Source organism: Trachinotus anak, unplaced genomic scaffold, assembly GCF_046630095.1.
Source record: "Trachinotus anak isolate AG129_WGS33_773 ecotype Australia unplaced genomic scaffold, CSIRO_AGI_Tana_v1 ptg000019l, whole genome shotgun sequence".
Lineage (NCBI taxonomy): Eukaryota > Metazoa > Chordata > Actinopteri > Carangiformes > Carangidae > Trachinotus > Trachinotus anak.
In genome coordinates, this window is record NW_027273870.1 from 1,440,156 (window position 1) to 1,458,690 (window position 18,535).

Below are 18,535 nucleotides of genomic sequence, written 5' to 3' on the forward strand. Positions count from 1 at the left end.
TTTATAATTATTGTTCTTAATACTTGAGCAAATGTTCAGTGCAGAAAATGGCAGAAAATGGTCTGTGTGTGTCAAAACTGCTGCCAAATTCATAAATCACCTGATCATTTCAGCCCTGGTGCTGTGGCCCGGGCCGGCTCCTGAGGTCACATGACCGACACCATGTGACCCCAGAGCGGAAGGCAGCGCGGTGGCTCCGCCCGTGAGCTGTCGGTGCTCCGCTGGAAACACTCGGCTGCTGCTCGGAGCTCAGCTGGACGATCCTCCGCTTTCTGGTCTGGTAAAGGTGAATCATGGCTGCGACGGGACCCCGGGACTCCTCAGGTAATGTAACGTTTATCTGTTTAATCTAAAGTTTGACCCTCGTCTTTTCACAAGAGGAGGTTGTTCGGCTCGTCAACAACACGCAGCCCGGTTGGTCCTCGGAACCGGAGCCGGTTTCACTGCGGATTTCTGGGCTGTAAAAGCAGCTGTTGACAACATTTCGATCATCTCCCTGTGTGTCTGCTCTGCTGAGGTGCAGCTGTCACTGTTTTTCCCTCATAATACACACAAACTACAATGACCTGACCTCATTATGATCATCACTGCACTGAAAACTAATAAATACCTGTTAAACATTGAATATTAATGTATTGAATTATTCTGAACCCCTGCAAACCCTCCTTCATAAGGCTGTGTGTCAGTCTGCAAAGAGTTAGTTATTAGTTATTGAAGTAAAATGACAGTATTTGTAGTTGGTTGACACTCAGCTTCAGGCTTACAGGTTGAGCAGACCACACCAGAGTCAGTTCATTAATAAATCTGCTTTTCTTTAATGCAGAGTTGCTGAATATTCACTGTGTCCCGGGTCTTCAGAGTAGAGATTTGCTGCATGTCACACTAAATTTTTATACCTTTGTGTTTTGGATTGTTGCTCACACAAAACAAGACGCACAAAGGTGTATTTTGGGTTCATTGAACTTGTGATGACTTGTGAGGGGTGGCATGGTGGTGCAGTGGTGCAAGACGGCTCTTCACTCTGGGCTTTGCATGTTCTCCTGTGTGGGTTTCCTCGTGCAGGTCAGGAGAATTGGAAATCGTCCATAGGTGCGAATGTGAGCCTGAATCGCTGGTTGTCTCTTTGTCAGTTCTGTGCAGAAGGACCGGCGACCTGCCGGGGGTGCACCTGCACGGTGTCAGCTGGAGTTGGCTCCATCCTCGCCCCCTGACCCCAGAAGGTTGAGCTCTATGGCTAATGAGTGAACGAATGAATGAACTTGTGATTTTTCACATTCATTTTTGGACGAAGTGACTGGTTGTTTTTGGAGGGTTCACCTTCAGTTAAATGTGTTGCAGACTAGAATAATTGAATGACCCTTTGAACTGAATCAGCTGACTTAGCATTAGTGCTGATTGTGGAACTGTTCAGCTACATCCCATGTGTGAAGTACTTGCCCCAGTTTCAGAGGTTTGCAGTGGTTGTGTGATTTCTTGGTCTAAATGAGACCCCCCCCCCCCCCTCTTAACAGCCTGACTCTTTCATGCATAATAATGCAAGTGCTTCCATGCATGACTGAGTCTGTAGTTTTTTTGCAGGAATGTTTTTGTGGTAGATAAAGTTCGACTGTGTGTTTTGACTTGAGTGTGAAAGTTCTTGGCCATTGGAAGCATTTTGTTTGACAAGAAAGATTTTAAAGTCAAGGTCCCCTCACTGACTTTTTAAGCCTGTGAGATGTGGTTGAAAGCCCTGAAAAAAGCTAGTTAAGTAAGTAGACCTTGACTTTCAAAGTATTGTAACACCAACTTGTGTTTTCACGAGTTCTGAGACACACATACAGACTGAGGCCTGCTTTGTGTAGCATCACACACAGTATTATGGTCAGGAAGCTTCAAGTTAAGGTTGTCAAATTACAACAAAAAGGTTTTGAGATAATCATCTTTCAGGTTTTTCCTGCCACCCCCAATATAATTATTCACTATTCAGTAGGTATATGCATGTTTTGTGACCATTTAAGGCTGTATGATCAGGCTTTTTTCTCTTCCCATGGTGAAAACTCTTGGGTTGAGACTGAGCTGAATGCTCATAGAGAAATGATGTTAAACACATTGCTGAAAAAGAAGGATGCATTTCAGTTCACAAGAGATATCCTCCTACCGATAAATAACCTAGGTTATCGGTACATCATCTGTTTTTTGTTCAAGATGTTTCCTTTAACTCGGTAAAAGTGGAAGTTTTGGGCTCTCAGCCTGTGGGTGGCCTTCTGCTGTGGACTGCCAGACTAGATAGAGGCTCTGATACCAAGTTGTTGACAGATTTCTAGTTATCGTAAGGCTTTTGATTGACAGAGAGGCAACTACATCAGTGCTTCTGCCCGCGCTGCACAGGCGGCGGTGAACCAGAAGAGCCAGATATTTTCACAGATTCATTCAGCTCCAGTGACTCAAAGTGTCAAACATGGTGGCACGGTCAGTGTCCTGCGCACACTTTTGTTTTTGTCCGATTGCTATCTGCTGTGACGATCAACACACAAAAAATATGTGTGCACTGGCCTCACACCCATTGTCTGTCTGAAATGTTAAGTGGTTGGATTCATTTGGCTGCTTTTCATGCTTCTCTCCAAGGCACGCAACCCCTGTCAAGGCCAGGGCACCTTGTCTGTAGGCGAGTTAATAAAAATGCTGTCACTCTCAGCTAATTTTGTTTAAAGCGGAGCGCTCGTATGGATGTTACTCATACCAGAAATTACAAACTTTTACATACTAGAAATTCTCACAGGTTAACAACAGGTGTTGGTTAATGTAGGAAGTGAATCCCATGAACTTACTGCAGGCAAACAAATGTAGTTATCATAAAATCTCAGCTTACGACTTATTTCCTATGCTGAGTCATGCACAGTGAAAATTTCCTCGAACTTGATTTATATATATATATATAATATATATGAGAGAGAGAGAGAGAGAGCAAAAAAAACAAAGTAAAGACTTGAGACTTTATTTAAGACCTTATGAGGGTGTGAGCAGTTAGACTAAACTAATCACCAGCCTCCGTTTTAAAGATATTTCAATTTGTGGAGATGGACAGTTAATCAGTTGTGCTTATTTAAAGCTGCATGTTGTTTTTTTGTTTTGTTTTAGGGCCACAAACATCGGGCCATATTCAGATCCATGAACAAAGAATTTTGAAAGTTGCATCGTGTCCTCTAATCATGTTTGGAATAAGCTTCTGTGTCTTTTAACAAACCAAAAAAGGTCCAAACATGGAACATGTGATCACGACCAAATAAATTGATTGGTCCTTTCCTACACTAGGAAAGTAAATCTGATTTCTGATGTTCTTCAGTGATTGTTTACATCAGTAAGGAGCTTGTTTCATGAAGCACAATTATTACTTAATTATCTGGGTAACTGAGTCCATTTTTCAGATTAAAAAAAAATGCTGATTAAACCTTCAACAGTGTCCAAAAACATGAAATGCACCAACTTAATTGTTCAAATATCTTTTGATTTTGCAGTAGTGAGGCTGCCCATCTGTTTACATTTCATGTCATGGATTGTTACTTATAAAAAGAACCCTCTCCCTTTTTGCTCAACTGATCCTCTTAGAAATTAAATTATGGGTAACGAGAAGACTCTAAGTGTTGTGTCATGTAGAAAAACAGGAAAACTTGACCAACGCCATTTGTTTTTTTGTTTGATTGCAGTGGCAGACAATAATGCGTGACAAGTATTTTGAGTTATGTCAGCCCCAAAACTTTCTGCGTCACGTTCCCCTGTTGAACTTTCATCTTGTTTTTACAGTTAGTGCTGACTAATATTAAGCAGCAGTGGTATATTCCTCCTGTTTCACTTCTCATTTCCATTGGACGACTCTGACCAGCTGTTGGTTTGCCCTGCTGATTTATTTTTGAGTTTGGATTCATCCTGACTCAGCAGTTTATCTGACCTTGCCGTGCTGACTCTGACTGCCCAGTAATACTTAAATAAGTCTGTCGAGTAAAGAACAGTAAACACATGCTCTAAAAATCATGTTTTCATGTCCAGTGTTCAGTCATTTCCTGAACGTAAACCCCGTTCTTCATTGCTCACAGCGCTCAGGTCCAGCAAGCTTAAAGCATGTGACTGGATGATTAGTCTACTTGGTGAATTGTGGTTTTTCCTTTGAGTTGTGGTCAGTTCCTGCAGAGACGTGACGCATAAATCTCCTGCTCTGTTAGCTTAGTCACATTTTTCAGATTTTTTTTTTCTTTTCTTTCTTAATCCTGTTTTAAATTGACCAATCTGTCCAAATTTTTCTGTCCATGTCTTTGGATCAGATTGTGGGCCATCAGGAAATGCAGCACATCTATAAACTAAAAGTGGAATTGCTGAGTCAGACTGAAGAGTTTCAGCAGTAGTTAGCAGCTCAATGTTGTTAGTGCTGATTTCAGCAAAAACCTATATGAACTTAAATAAACAGAATATTTTAAAATAATAAATCCATCTATTTTCTGCTGTTCATCCAGGTTCAGATCATGTTAATATTATCAATGATGTGATCAGGACTATTGTTACATACAGAAGTACAGACAGAATATGATATAATAAATAATCCTCGGCTGTATTGTCTGCTTTTCAGTCATGATCATGAAACAGGTATTAAATTGCATTTTGTAAGATATTAAAAAGCTGTTAAACTTACCTTGGTTGAACCCTGCAGGAACTCTGCAGTTACTGTTTACCACAGAGAGTTAACCTATATGTCATGTGAACCTATATACCCCTCTGCCCTATTTGATTTAGATTTTTTTGCATTGCACAGACAACTTTTTTTTAAAGTTTGTGGTTTGTGCAGTCTGTGGCTCTAGTGTGAGGATTCTGTTACTTCTCTATGAGCTTTGTGCAGGAATATGACACCTCATTATTCAGTAATCAAAAGTACACAATAAGGTAATACTGCAGTAATGTGGTAGTAATCAAACAAAAATAGACAATATATCAATAGAAGCTGTCATACCACAAGGAAAGACTTGAATCAAACATCAGATCATTGTTATTTCAACTAAAACCACAAATTCTGTCAAATACTGTTACATCTTGGATGTAGGAAAAATGTTTTGTGGAAAGTAACATGTCAACATTTGTTAATATCATTTAAAAGCTCAGTTCATAAGTGTAACCTCATATATACTCTCCTCAGTTTCTGTTCTTACCCTTGTCAAACCCAGCCAGGCCAGACTTCTTAGATTCTCTCAGCTCTTACCAAACCATCCCAGGAATCTGCCTCACTTCTTCTACTAACAGTCGTCTGCTGCACTGATGTTTGCAGGAGCGAGACACACTGCAGATTTCTCCCTTTCATTGTCACCGCTTAAAATACATTTCTGTGCCTTAGATTCATAGTTTAACTTTGGCCTCAGATACTTTCCTGTATTAAAAGAGGAAGAGAGAATGAAGAAAGCATGACTCTCTCTAGATTTAATAAGATAAGAAGTGTACCACTGTTTTCAGAAATCATGAACACTCTAAAGACAACCGTAAAAATCACATGTTGGCTGTTTTTGTGCCCCGTCCTCAGCAACATTAGCACTTTCAGCTCTGGAGCTAAAGGGGTTAAATCACATGCGTAGCTGAGCTGAGAACATGTTCAGAGGGCCCGAGGGGACGGAGAGAGACAAAGAGAAGACGGCAGACTGAGGTGAAAGCAGTGAGAGCTGAGGACAGACTCCTCAGACAGAGGCACACTTGTGCTGCTGACAGGATGCTGTCGCTGCGAGTCGTCTGTGTCAGTGACAAGAAGGTCAAGTCGAGGTTTTGCTGGAAATGACTAGACTTGGCCTCAGCACTTTGGAAAACCAGTTCAGTCCATGTGATTGGTCCTTTCCTGTTCAGCCAGTTGTCTTTGTTCTTGTCTCTGTTTTGTCTAATCGTTTTATTATCACTTTAATATATTAAATCACTTATTTTTTTATGACGGTGCTAATGCTCTTTTTTGCTCATGAACTAAAGTACTGAACACATTTAAATAAATAAGATTCAGAGGATGACCAAAGTTATTACAGTTCACCCAGAGGACGACATGAAGGACCAGGGTGGTGGGATGACCAGCGTCGCCCTCCTTGGAGCCATTTCTAGCACAGCTTAAAAATAAACACACTTTTATCCCATTAGATATGAACCTCTAGGTGAAACAAACACAGGCGCTACTTTCTACAGCAAGTGCCATGTTTTTCATAAGCGTGGCTGCTGTTGTGTAGGCCGTCATCCACTAACTAAATTGACCATGACATGAGATGCATCAGGATCAGGGTGGCTCACAGCAGTTTCTTAGGGAGAAACCCTAAGCCGCGTCTAAACACCAGCCCTAATGAGGTGAAACGGATGAGACAGCATCAATCGCGGCGAGGAGGGAAGACGGTAACGCTAATTTAAAAGGACCCGTCTGTCACCAGCTGCTGGATCAGTGCTGTGCATTGTAGGTTTGGCTTGAAAATGTCGACACACACAAAGGTTCAGAGTAAATGTGGTGAGTGAAGAAAATCAGAAGCTGTAGCGCCTGTCTAATACTGGATTTTTTCAGCCATTTACCAATATTGATATTTGAGAGTTTAAATGATCCATCAAAGTGATGTGGGCTGTTATCAACTCTCTACATAGAGTAATAACACAAATACACATTTGCCCTTCGTTCTTTGATCCTTGTGTTTCTAAAGAATTGCACCAAGATATGAAACTGAGTTCCTAAACTGTGTTTCTTTCATCTCTTGTTACTTATTGTCAGTTTCATATTTGATGTGTGGTTATTAAGTAATGAGGAAATGCATGACTTTGAGTTCTAGCAGCTCAGTGGAAGTTTGTACGTCAGGTGGATATTTTTTCAGTCTGCTCAGCTTGAGCATCAGATTAATTAATTCGGTACTTTTTAAAAAAAAAAAAAAATTTTGATTAAGTTTAAGTTTTTCAATGAGAAAAATTTGCATCAGCTTGGCTGAGAAAAATAAACGTTCTTAATTTATTTCTCTTCCAGAACGAGAAGGCCTGTCCTGCTCAGTGACTCGCTACGGCTCCACAGACAGCAGCGGCGAGTATGACCATCACAGTGGCAGTCATGGCAACAACCATAGCAACCATCAGTTTCCCGCGACGAGCGCAGGTCGTTGGGTCGGGGCTGATCAGGAAGAGGAAGCCCTTCGCCGGAAGCTTAAATACTTCTTCATGAGTCCGTGTGATAAATATCACGCCAAGGGCCGCAAACCTTTCAAGCTGATCCTGCAGCTGCTCAAGATCATTATTGTCACAGCTCAGGTACAACTTGTGTTGGGTCTTCACCTCTTTTTTCTCACCACAACACAGTTATCAGGGCGTGTGAAGTTCCCACAGGAAGCCTTTGTATGTGCACGTTCTATCAATCTGCTCTCTCTTCCCGTCCAAACCGGTCACCTGTGACAAGAGTCTGGTCATATACATCTGTTGCTAAGTGGCGTCACATTTCCTTTTGGTTAACTGTTGTCAACATTGTATTGATTTCATTGTTGTCTTCATTTAGCACCTTTTAAACTCTCCTGTATCCTTTTCCAGCACAAAATCAGCTGTAAGTCAGTTGAAGGTGTCAGGAGCCAAAAATAGAAATAAAAAAATGACACAGGCGTCTATAAATTATTACAAATTATTCATGATTACAGATGTTTACTGATAACAGCCCAAAATATTATTATAGAATAATTCAAGGCTGCATTGTTTAAGTATTTACACACACTAATCCATCAGAAAAATCCACACTGTTAACATGTAGAAGAACTTAATCCCATCTCATTTTGTGACTTTCACTGAAAGCCTCTAAATCATGAAGATATCAGATAAAAATGAGATACTGTGTTAAAGCCCCACATCAGTACTTTCTCAGCTTGATATTTAGATATTTAAATAAAGTTATGTTGCTATAAAAAATAGTGGTTAGGTCTTTAGTGAACTGTGTAACAATGTCGTCATCTCAACATGAATAACTGTTGTAATTTTCATTTTACTTATTTATTTTTTTACTTAACTGGATCAGTGCACGAGTTTCATCTTTACTTCCTGTGTGTAGGTTTGATTTATGAAGCACAGAACGACACAGAGGACTTTCTGATTACTTGATAGACAAGTCATTAATCAGAGCACAGGTCTTAAACACAAAGCCTGCAGCGTACCTCACTCTCCTCCCCCCTTCTTTGCTGCAGTTAGTGCTGTTTGGCCTCAGTAACCAGGTGGTGGTGACCTTCAAGGAGGAGAACACAATGACCTTCAAGCACCTCTTCCTGAAAGACTACGACGAGTCCTCAGATGACTCCTGTGCTGTTTACACGCAGAGCGATGTCTACGACCACATCTTCTACGCCGTGGAGCAGGTACGTCCTGAGGAAATGGAAGCTGCTTGAATAGATGAAACCACACTGCTCCAAATTTTTAATTCTCATTTTGAAAGTATCGTTTGGACAGCTGTGGTGTCGTGGTCTGTGTTTGATGAAGAAGCATTAGAAAGGTGATTCATCATGAGGCTGTAACTGAAACTCAACAACTTCTGCTGAATACATGAAAATATTCCTCTTGAACCAATGATGTTTTATTAATGTTTTATTATTTTCCCAGCTCAAGTTATAAATAAAAACCCTGCATCTAGAATTGAAGAAAGCAACAAATACATCACATTACATTGCATACAGGCATCATAAGGTTATTTCTACCTACTGAGCAGACTCTACCTGATATACAGCTTAAAATACGTGACATATTTTGAATTTTCTAATGTGTTTGGTAAAACTGAATAAGATCAGAGCTGTGGAATCTAATATATGTGTCAAATTATAGGCTAATTTTACCTGAAATAATATGATGGTATAACTGGATCAGCTTCATTTGATGGTTCAGTCTGTGAAAATCTTATTGAGCAGCCTCAGACACATATTTTCACTGGTTCCAGCTTCTCAGTGTGAGAATCATCTGACTTTTTTTGTTATACATAAAGCAAATTTGAAGTAAATTATAATGGCCTTTTTTTTTTTTTTTTTTTTTTTTTTTTTACTATTAACTGATGTTTTAAAGACGAAAAGATTAATCAAGTAAATAATGAGAGTAATTGTTAGCTGAAGCCCTAGACCTGACTACGTTTGTTAGCCTTGGATGTCATGAGCCAAAATGTGCCCACTGCTTTGTTTGAATTTAGTCAAAATGTGAGTTGGATGGTTTTTGGTGTAAGAGAGGTTGTTGTAATGGACCCACAAAAACAACTGGGCGTCAATTCACACTTCCCTACTCAGTTAAATCCCAGCTGACGGGTTAGCACACTACTCAGTGAGGACATCATGACACAAGAACACATGTTTGTGATATCGAAACCAGAGCCATCAATTTAAACTGTAAAAGGCAATAAATCAATAAAGAAAAGACCATTTTATTGACTGCAGAGGCAACAGATACAAGCAGAGTTCAGACAGAGTAATAAGTTGTGTTAAGTTGTGGAATCTTTGTGGAATACAGAGCAAAGTCCAAATACAGTGACTGTATCTCCAAAATGTTATTTTCCTTCAGTCTCTTCTTTTTCTTCTGTACGTTTATGGAGCAGATTCGTGGATCCACACACTTTAATATATATATCATTATATTATTATTCTCCTCTCATCCTCGCCCCAGTATCTGGCCTTACCAGAGACCACAGTGGGACGCTATGCATATGTCTACGGCGTTGGTGTGAATGGCAGCGCGCTCTCCCTCTGCCAGCAGTACTACAAGAAGGGACGCATCGACCCGGCCAACGACACCTTCAGTATAGACCCTGAAATCATCACAGGTACATCAGCTGCTTTCTGCTGTTCTGATTTCCATTCACATCACTAACAGTGGTAGAAAGCTGTTCTCAACTCTGTGAGGTGCTTTCTGCTGCTGATTCTGTGAAAGGCCACATATCAGTGGCCACATATCAGTGGATATCAAAGGAGATGACGTGAGGGTATATACATACATACATACATACATACATACATACATACATACATACATACATACATACATACATACATACATACATACATACATACATACATACATACATACATACATACATATATATATATATATATATATATATATATATATATATATATATATATATATATATATTAGTCATTAAGAATTGAATTCAGTTGTCACATCACAGTAAGTGCCACAGTAAGAGCATTTGTTTCACTGCATGTGAACCAGAGCAGCTGATAACTAGGTCAAGGCTGCTGAAAACATGAGTGCACCTCTCCTTCTGCACCAAAACAAACAAGTGAAAAAAGTCAGAGGTCAAGCAGACTACAGACGTCTGCGTAGGAGGAATGTTTGAGGATTCATTCTGGCTCTTACACAAAGGCTGTTTTAGACTAATTAGAAATAACTCTAATATCAGGAAACAAACAGCTACAATCCAGGAGTCTTGTTCTGGTTTTCATGTCACAGTCCACAAAAATTATAAGGTCAAAATATCCTGTGACATTTACGTCAGGCAATGTGCCGCCCTGGTCACAGAGGTTTCAATAGGAAGAATTGTCTGCAGAACAAACTGTATTAATCATATAGACAATGATTATTATGGAACTGCACCAGCATTCACCACACTGAAGCCTTATCTCCTCATTGTGACTTACTATCTCATAATTACATATTCATAGTTAATAACTCTGACCTGCAGGAAGGTTCTCTGTATTATTTCAGGAGGCACAGGTACAGAATACTTCATAGGTACAAAGCCATTCATCAGAAATCAGAAATCATCCAGGAAGTGTTTGTGGTGATAAAACATGCAATACACTGTGATTAACAATGTTTACAGTGGCAATAAAGCAACTGGCCACTGCAGCTCATCAGGTCACCGAAGTCTGATGTGTTGCAAAATACGATGTGACCTGATCTGACAATTATCTGATGCTGAAGTCGTAATTACAAGATAAGGTCCAGTGCTTTTTATTTGAGTGCAGTTTGCTTCTGTCGACGTCACCTCTGCAGAGGTCCATGTATTTTTATTTTTTAACTTTTCAGTACGCAGGTAACTGTAGGTGTGGACTTCATGTTAATTTAGTTTTTTTGTAGAATTCACTATTAAAAGTCCTTTGCAAGATGACAAATAAGACAACATCAGTATTTCCTTATTACATTATTGTGTGTTATAAACCATTTCATACATGTTTATATACTGATTAGAAATGCTGAGTAGCAGACATTAAAGTTCCTTACTTCCTCGTATTAATGTGTGTTTGAGTACAATTTGACCAAATTAAGAGGAAGTAAACTCAACAGTGGAAACAACCTCATGTTAACGTCTTTCTTCGCCTCATATCACATGAAAGTCAAGTGTTTCTCTGTGATCTGCTACTTCTAATAATGCTGAGAAGACGTCTATATTTGTTTTATTTTGTGTTCACTGTGTAGAAAAGGAACAGTAAAATGTCAGAGATTAGAAGTTCTGTTTTGCCCCCCTCCCCCTCTCTTTGACTGAAACTTCAGTATAAGTCAGTATTAACTCTGCGCCTGTTGTCCACCCCCTTCAGACTGTGTGGGTGTGACCCCTCTGTCCGTCCCTCCTGCTCCGCTTGGCAGCAGCTACAAGAACTTTACGCTCAAGTTCCACAAGTAAGGCTTCATTTTTCTCACAGCTCGGGCTTCTCCTCGTTTGGCCTCCGCTGCCGAGATTATCTGTGTAATATCTGATGATGACATTCAACCAGTCACTTATCTCTGCTGCACACCCACAGTCAAGCATGTGGACTAGGACACTGATACAAGTTCAGATACAAACACACACAGAGCTACACATAGTTTGCTGTCCTGACTCGTGTGTTTGAAAACATAAAAACATTTCACTTGAACAAATGACCAATATGAAATGAACTTAATCACAATTACAACTTTATTGAATGTCTGTACAGGTTTGTAGGATTCACACTACAAACCAATGTGTAACCAAGCTTCCTTCTCAATTTCCATCCATCTGTTTCATCTTTTTCAAGGCTCATTAATGTCACCATAGAATTCCAGTTGAAGGCAATCAATATACAGACCATCATCAACAACGAGATCCCAGACTGCTACACTTTCTCCATAACGGTGAGTACAGATGGTAAAGGCAGAGACATGTGACCGCTTGATCCAAAGGTGATGGATGACGGGTTGGTTCCAGAGGATGCTTTGGACCCACAGAGTTTTAATAAATCACTGAGTATGTATGGTATTTTGTGAAAACTACACAAAGACAGTTTGTAGCCATTTAATATGACGGGAGTGGATGAGAGTTTCTTGGTTGTCATACGGGAGATCCTGGTTTTGTGATAAAGAGAGATATTTCTTTAGGCATACGTCCCTAAAAAAGATTCATGTTAATTAGACTTATACAGTAAAATACTGCATACTGGTAGATTTCTAGTTGATCAGGCTACAGATTTATCTTTGTTGAAGGATACTCATTAAGCAAAATATCTGACTTCTTCAACAAATGAAACTGTTAGACTCTCCATTCAATTACACATGGCTTCATTGTCTGAAATACATGTAAAAAAAAAAAAAAAAAGTACAGTTTCAAAGGAAATGAATTGTTGTGTTGTCTCCTTTCCTCTCCAGATAGTTCTGGACAACAAGGCTCACAGCGGCAAGGTGAAGATCTGGTTAGAAAACCAGGCATCAATAAAGGAGTGTAAAGACCCGAGCATCTACGGACACGGTGAGACACCAGATGAGTGGATGGTCGGGACTGTTGAGCAGCAGCATGTGATATATGACTCATAGCGGTCAGAGAAATGCTGCAAGCGCAAGAAACAGGTTGCAAACTTGACGGGTGTTAAGGAACATGAGGATGTTAAAAGTTGCTCACAGCTGCCATTAGTGAACCAACAGGAAGTTTCAGTACATGAAGTTATTTATACAGCTGTACTTGACAACAGGGCTGTGCTCTACTACTCCTGACAGTTGGTTTGTCTCTCTTTAAACCCGCAGCTGACAGCTACTCTCGTGTAGCCTTCGACATCGTCGTGGCTCTGGTGTGCGTCGTGTCTCTGCTGCTCTGTGGACGCTCCATACTGCGAGGCATCATGCTGCAACAGGTAAGGAGAGTTGCAACCAAAGGAGAAGAAAACACACAACAGAGTGAGAGCTCTGAATAATAGCATTAACTCAAGCCAGTCCAAGCAAACTCATGCTTTAGATGATGAGATGAGCTAAAATCAAAGTACACGATAAATGTACAGTCAATAAACCTCTTGCTGCATGTAGCCCTCATTCTTCAGGTTTGGTCAATTCCTCTCTCTGTCTGTGTTTCTCAGGAGTTTGTGCAGTTCTTTAAGGAAACTCTGGCTCGTACAGTGTGCTGGGCAGATCGGCTGGAGTTCATCAATGGCTGGTATATCCTCCTCATCGTCAGCGACATCCTCACCATCACTGGCAGTATCATCAAAGTCGGCATTGAAACTAAGGTGCGTCCTGCTTACTGCTACACAACGACAGCTTCTGTAGTGGTTCTTACAGTTAGTTGCTTACAGTTGAACATGCTGTGTGTAAAGGACGATACCTGATGAATGAGGTAAACCGCTCTGCTCTGCATTGGGTCTTGTTAGCACCTGAGGCTTCCGTCACAATCACAAACCTACAGACGTGGAGGAAGTTGTTATCCCACACTCAGTGTCTTTGAGGCGCACAGAGCTGCTGTGTGTGTGCGTCAGGACTGGACTCACTGGTCACTCACAACATGTCATCAACTGACCACAAACAGCATCTAACTCTGTGTGAAACACTGCTCCATTATCATAGCAATCCACCAAGGTGCAAGTGTGCCTGGCTTTCAAAGGGAATGGGAGGAGGCACTCTGATTGGTTGCCTGGCACAGCAACAGTTTTTTCCACCGTTAAAATAGTAAAAGTGACGTGGACACGCCCTAAATGCACTTGTGCCACATGTTTTGCTTTGGATCGTTAAAATAGATCCTCTGTCTCTCTCCTACATACACTGGCTGCCTCTCTCTCCCTCTCCATCACAGACTCACTGTCTCTCTCTCTCTCTCTCCCTCACTCTCACCTGTGACTTCCCCACAGTTCTTTATTTTCTGTTCAGTTTTGGTCGCATTTCCTCTGCAGTCTTCTCTCCTTTCCTCTGCAGGTGTCCCTCAGCTTCACCACAGCTAATGTTATTCAGCTCCTGTATTCCAGTTCACTGCCCTTATGTTACCGTGTCTTTAGACTTCTAGATTCATGCAAATATGATAGGCCACACATTAAAATCAACTTCTTTGTGGTTCTCGTTGAGAAGCTGTTCATCCTTTTTTTTTAAAGCGTTGCTGGTGGTCATGCAGATAACTCGGGTCTCTTTGAGGCTGTGGCTCAGCTGTTGTTGTCTTAACCTAGAGTTTAATGTTGGCGCATTAATTTCCAGTTGAACTGTCCGATTACTAAAAGCTAACCCACACCCTCCGACCAATCAGAATCCAGAATCTTCAGTGGTCATGATATAAATGTATGTAATTGCTCTTATATGGATGTTTAGCAATGAGCAACAAAGTGATTTTGATGTGTTCATTGTCAAGCTATTCTCTCTTCTTTTCTCCTGCCAGAACATGTCCTCCTATGACCTCTGTGGCATCCTGTTAGGGACCTCCACGCTCCTGGTGTGGGTGGGAGTCATTCGCTACCTCACATTCTTCCAGAAATACAATGTGAGTCACAGATTCACTGATATTGTTGTAACTTGCCGCTGTCATTGTTCCTCTGCTCTCTCACACGCTGTAATTTGATCTGTGCGGTGTCTCTCTGCCTCCTGCAGATCCTGATCGTCACACTTCGAGCTGCGTTCCCCAATGTGATCCGGTTCTGCCTCTGCGTGGCCGTCATCTACCTGGGTTACTGCTTCTGTGGCTGGATTGTCCTGGGACCGTACCATGTCAAGGTGAATAAAACTGAAACCGTCCTAGACAGATGTAGTAAAATCACTGAAGCTAAATGTTAAAAATGTGCTTTTTTTCTGTAGTCACACGTTTCTGTTTCTGTTTCCTTCCGTTCACATGCAACTCTTTGCTGACCTCATCAACGTTTTCATTTGTATGATTTATTTCAATCTGTAAGAATTAAAACAAACGATGTGGAGTGAATAAAAAACCTGACTCTACCATACAGATACCAGCAGGCATTTTTGCTGATAAATTCATACATATTTTATACATTTTTTTAAACTTGCATGATAAACTACACATTTTTTTTCATTGTGATACAAACTTTTTTCTCCATCACTCCTCATCTTTTGTATGTTTAATATGCATATTCCTTTGAAGTCATATCAGTTTTCTCTTATCTCACACAACCGTTTACAGAGTAATTATCTTGCATGATTTGTACCATTTTAAAATCTACCTTCATTTGTTTTACAATTCTAACAGCTTTCTATCTTGTCATACCCGAGGTGCTGCATATAAAACCTTGTCCACTTATCAAACACTTCACTTTAGAGTCAAACCACACAGAACTGGGCCCACTCACAGCTTTGGTCCCTCTCTTCCTCTAGCAGACCTGCTCAGCTGGTGTCTTATGTCCGTTTTCTCTCCCTCAGTTCCGTTCCCTGTCCATGGTGTCGGAGTGTCTGTTCTCCCTCATTAACGGGGACGACATGTTCGTGACGTTCGCGGAGATGCAGGAGAGCAGCACCCTGGTGTGGCTCTTCAGTCAAGTTTACCTCTACACCTTCATCTCGCTCTTCATCTACATGGTGCTGTCGCTGTTTATCGCTCTCATCACAGGAGCCTATGAGACCATTAAGGTAGGAAAAAGTGTTGAGTGTCAGAGCCATAAAAAGGGAAGACACAGGTGAAAGATTGGAATAAAAACAAAAAAAAAAACAATGATGTGTTCTCACTGATTTCCACAGCATCAAACCCAAGAACCGTTCCACATCACGGACCTACACGCCTTCATAGCAGAGTGTACGGACGCACCGAGCTCTGGGAAGTTCAGGGGTCTGGAGACGTCGCCGTGCTCCTTCTTCTGCTGCTGTGACAGGTGAGGAGGCAGACATGGGAGCAACGACACCAATCTTCTCTCTGTGGAGTCTTCAGATGGTTGATCAACCACAACTGAATAATTATTTTTAGAATAATTCTATCTAGGTTTATCTAAACATCACTGCAGCAGGACAGATTAATAACAGACAGTAGCAGCAGAGTAAAGAAGGGAACAGACTGTGTGAGCTCTCTGTTTATATCAGGTAACAAAGTTCAATATTAAACCTTATAAATAAGTATTTTATTTATTTGTATGGTTTTCACATGACACCGTCCCTTTGATGATATTTTGAGGTAGTGTGAAGATGAGGTTTGGAAAATATAGATTTTTTTAATCTTGTGAGTATATTTCAGTAAATAAAACAATAATGTTTATCTAAATGAGAATATAAGATGATGTTAAATATCATGTCTGTTAAAAATCATTAACATGGGTCATCTTTCTTTGATTTTTTCCCCCCCAGAACGACAACATACGAGGACGTCCTGCTGGTGAACTGACGTTGATCTCAGCGACCTCACTAGCCCCCCCCCTGCTGACCACAGGGATACACTGCACACTCCCGATGCCCAGTGTCTCCGGACCAACCTACAGCGTCTGGGTCGAACCTCAGCTCTCATCTGAAGGAGTCACCACCATCAGCTGGACCAGCGCTCTGCAGAGGGAATATGTAACAACAGTCTGTTTATTTCTCCTGTCCTCGACTGAGGGGTGATGAAAGACTGTATGAAGAGGAGGACTCTGCAGCATCATGGATGACTAATGCAAAGACATTTCTCTGTTTTTTGTTGGTATTTAAAACAAGTATCAGTATTTTTTTTTCTTATGTATTTAATAATGCACAATGCTGAACCAGGAACAGGACCTGTTGTCAGGATACTAAGTGGGTACAAGTGCCATGTTGAGGACTGCAGAAGCGCGAACATGGTGCTGGCTGTTTTTATCTTTGTGGTTTTGTTTTTTTTTTACTTTTATAGTATTTCAAAATCAGTTACCTCTTGAGGACATGGCTCTTAAAATGAGACATTTATACATCTCACAACACATATCCACTGTCTCCTCCTTTTTACTGAAACCCATTTTTACATAACACATTGTTCTTTACTGCAAAAGCTGCTCAGCAGAGGACACTAGAATCATACTGGGACATTTACACAGTATGAGAGGCAGAAATCCAGCTTTTATCAGGGAGATGACTTCCAGAAAAATACTGGAAAACAGGACCACTAATACAGAATGAGGTTTCAGGTGTTGACTTGACTTGATTTGTTTGCTCTCCTGTGAGCTGCAGCTACAGTGTAAAGTTTCAAACAGCGTCTCCAGCTGCGGCTCTACTGCACGAGCATCACATTACCTTCAAATGTGGATCTTTGTTTTGTTTTTGTTGCTGCACTCGATTGCTGTAGTAGATTGTGTTGCATTTATCTGAGTAAAGATCGATACAGTGGGATGCACTCACTCACTAATGAAGCACTCAGCTTTGCCTGTGGTCAGATACAACAATGAAAAGCGGTTCTCCAGAGCCATATGCATGTTTCTTTAACGATGCCAAAGTTCAGAAGGTAGAGATTTGGCCTCCTTTCTCCGTTTCTTTACAACATTGATGGCCATCATCAAAAAAACTTGACTTGCTTTACAAAATTGAGCAGGGTTTGAGGTAGATAACAAGAAGATGTAATGATGGCAGAAATATGTTTGTAGAGCTGCAGAGATGTCTCGCTCTGTCTTCATAATTATGTCTCATCTATAACTGTAGTGACAGTGACTGGATCTTTAGTGGATGCTTGAATAACTCTAGTTTTTTATGTCTATGTATAAAACGCACAATAGTTTAGGGAGTCTCACAGTCTGGACTCCAGAAGGTGTTTTTAGTTTTGTTGCAGAGAGATGACCTATGATATTAACAGTCATCGAATATAAGATGACAGTATTTTTTTCAGTCATCTGATATTCTGTCTAATAAACAAACACATGTCACATTTAAGCTAATTATTCTTCAGGACTTTGGCTCAAGATGACGAATGTGTGCCAAATGTATCCATGGCCCTAATTTAAATGGCATTACATGCATGTATAAATGATCTAGTACCTTTCTTACAGTTTGAAGGTATCATGTTTTTATATACAAATAATATGCTGTTGTACTTGTGAAATACAAACAAGAAGTCATCTGCTCGGTGTCATATACTTTGCCAATCTACTGATTAAACTTTCCCAGATCATCTTTGATAATAAAACTGTTTGTGGAAGACTGAATGCTGGTTTCATTCAAACGCACTTCCTTTGAAGTGTCAGAAGAGGGAGCAAGTAGTTCATGATTCATGAAACACAGCACTAAAGGACAACAAGGTTATCTTCTACTTGAAGAAGATGGCAGATGGAAAAGGCTGTGATTCTTGAATTTGTCTTGCACAGAGTCAAACACAGTTTTTGTGAATCTCTGGGGTTTTTTTTAGTTGAGATGCTGCAGCACAAAACTCTGAGGAGGGAAATTACAATTCTGTTTTTGTTTTTTTTCAGAAGAGTCCAAT

The 18,535-nt window shown here is 40.5% G+C and overlaps 1 protein-coding gene across 2 annotated transcripts; it reads left to right on the plus strand.

The window, feature by feature from the left end:
• The first annotated feature begins 170 nt into the window (after window positions 1–170).
• On the plus strand, window positions 171–18,260 carry mcoln1a (mucolipin TRP cation channel 1a). 2 transcript variants are annotated; one of them, XM_071504823.1, is made up of 14 exons: window positions 171–324; window positions 6,986–7,263; window positions 8,178–8,345; window positions 9,628–9,784; window positions 11,523–11,604; window positions 11,982–12,078; window positions 12,589–12,688; window positions 12,961–13,067; window positions 13,287–13,436; window positions 14,567–14,668; window positions 14,776–14,898; window positions 15,556–15,762; window positions 15,871–16,001; window positions 16,468–18,260. In XM_071504823.1, exons 1-14 carry the CDS (start codon window positions 294–296, stop codon window positions 16,502–16,504), a joined length of 1,770 nt encoding a protein of 589 aa, XP_071360924.1. In that variant the 5' UTR covers window positions 171–293; the 3' UTR covers window positions 16,505–18,260. The 2 variants fall into 2 exon arrangements, with proteins under 2 accessions (XP_071360924.1, XP_071360925.1); XM_071504824.1 differs by having other exon boundaries at window positions 194–324; window positions 6,995–7,263.
• Window positions 18,261–18,535: the final 275 nt, after the last annotated feature.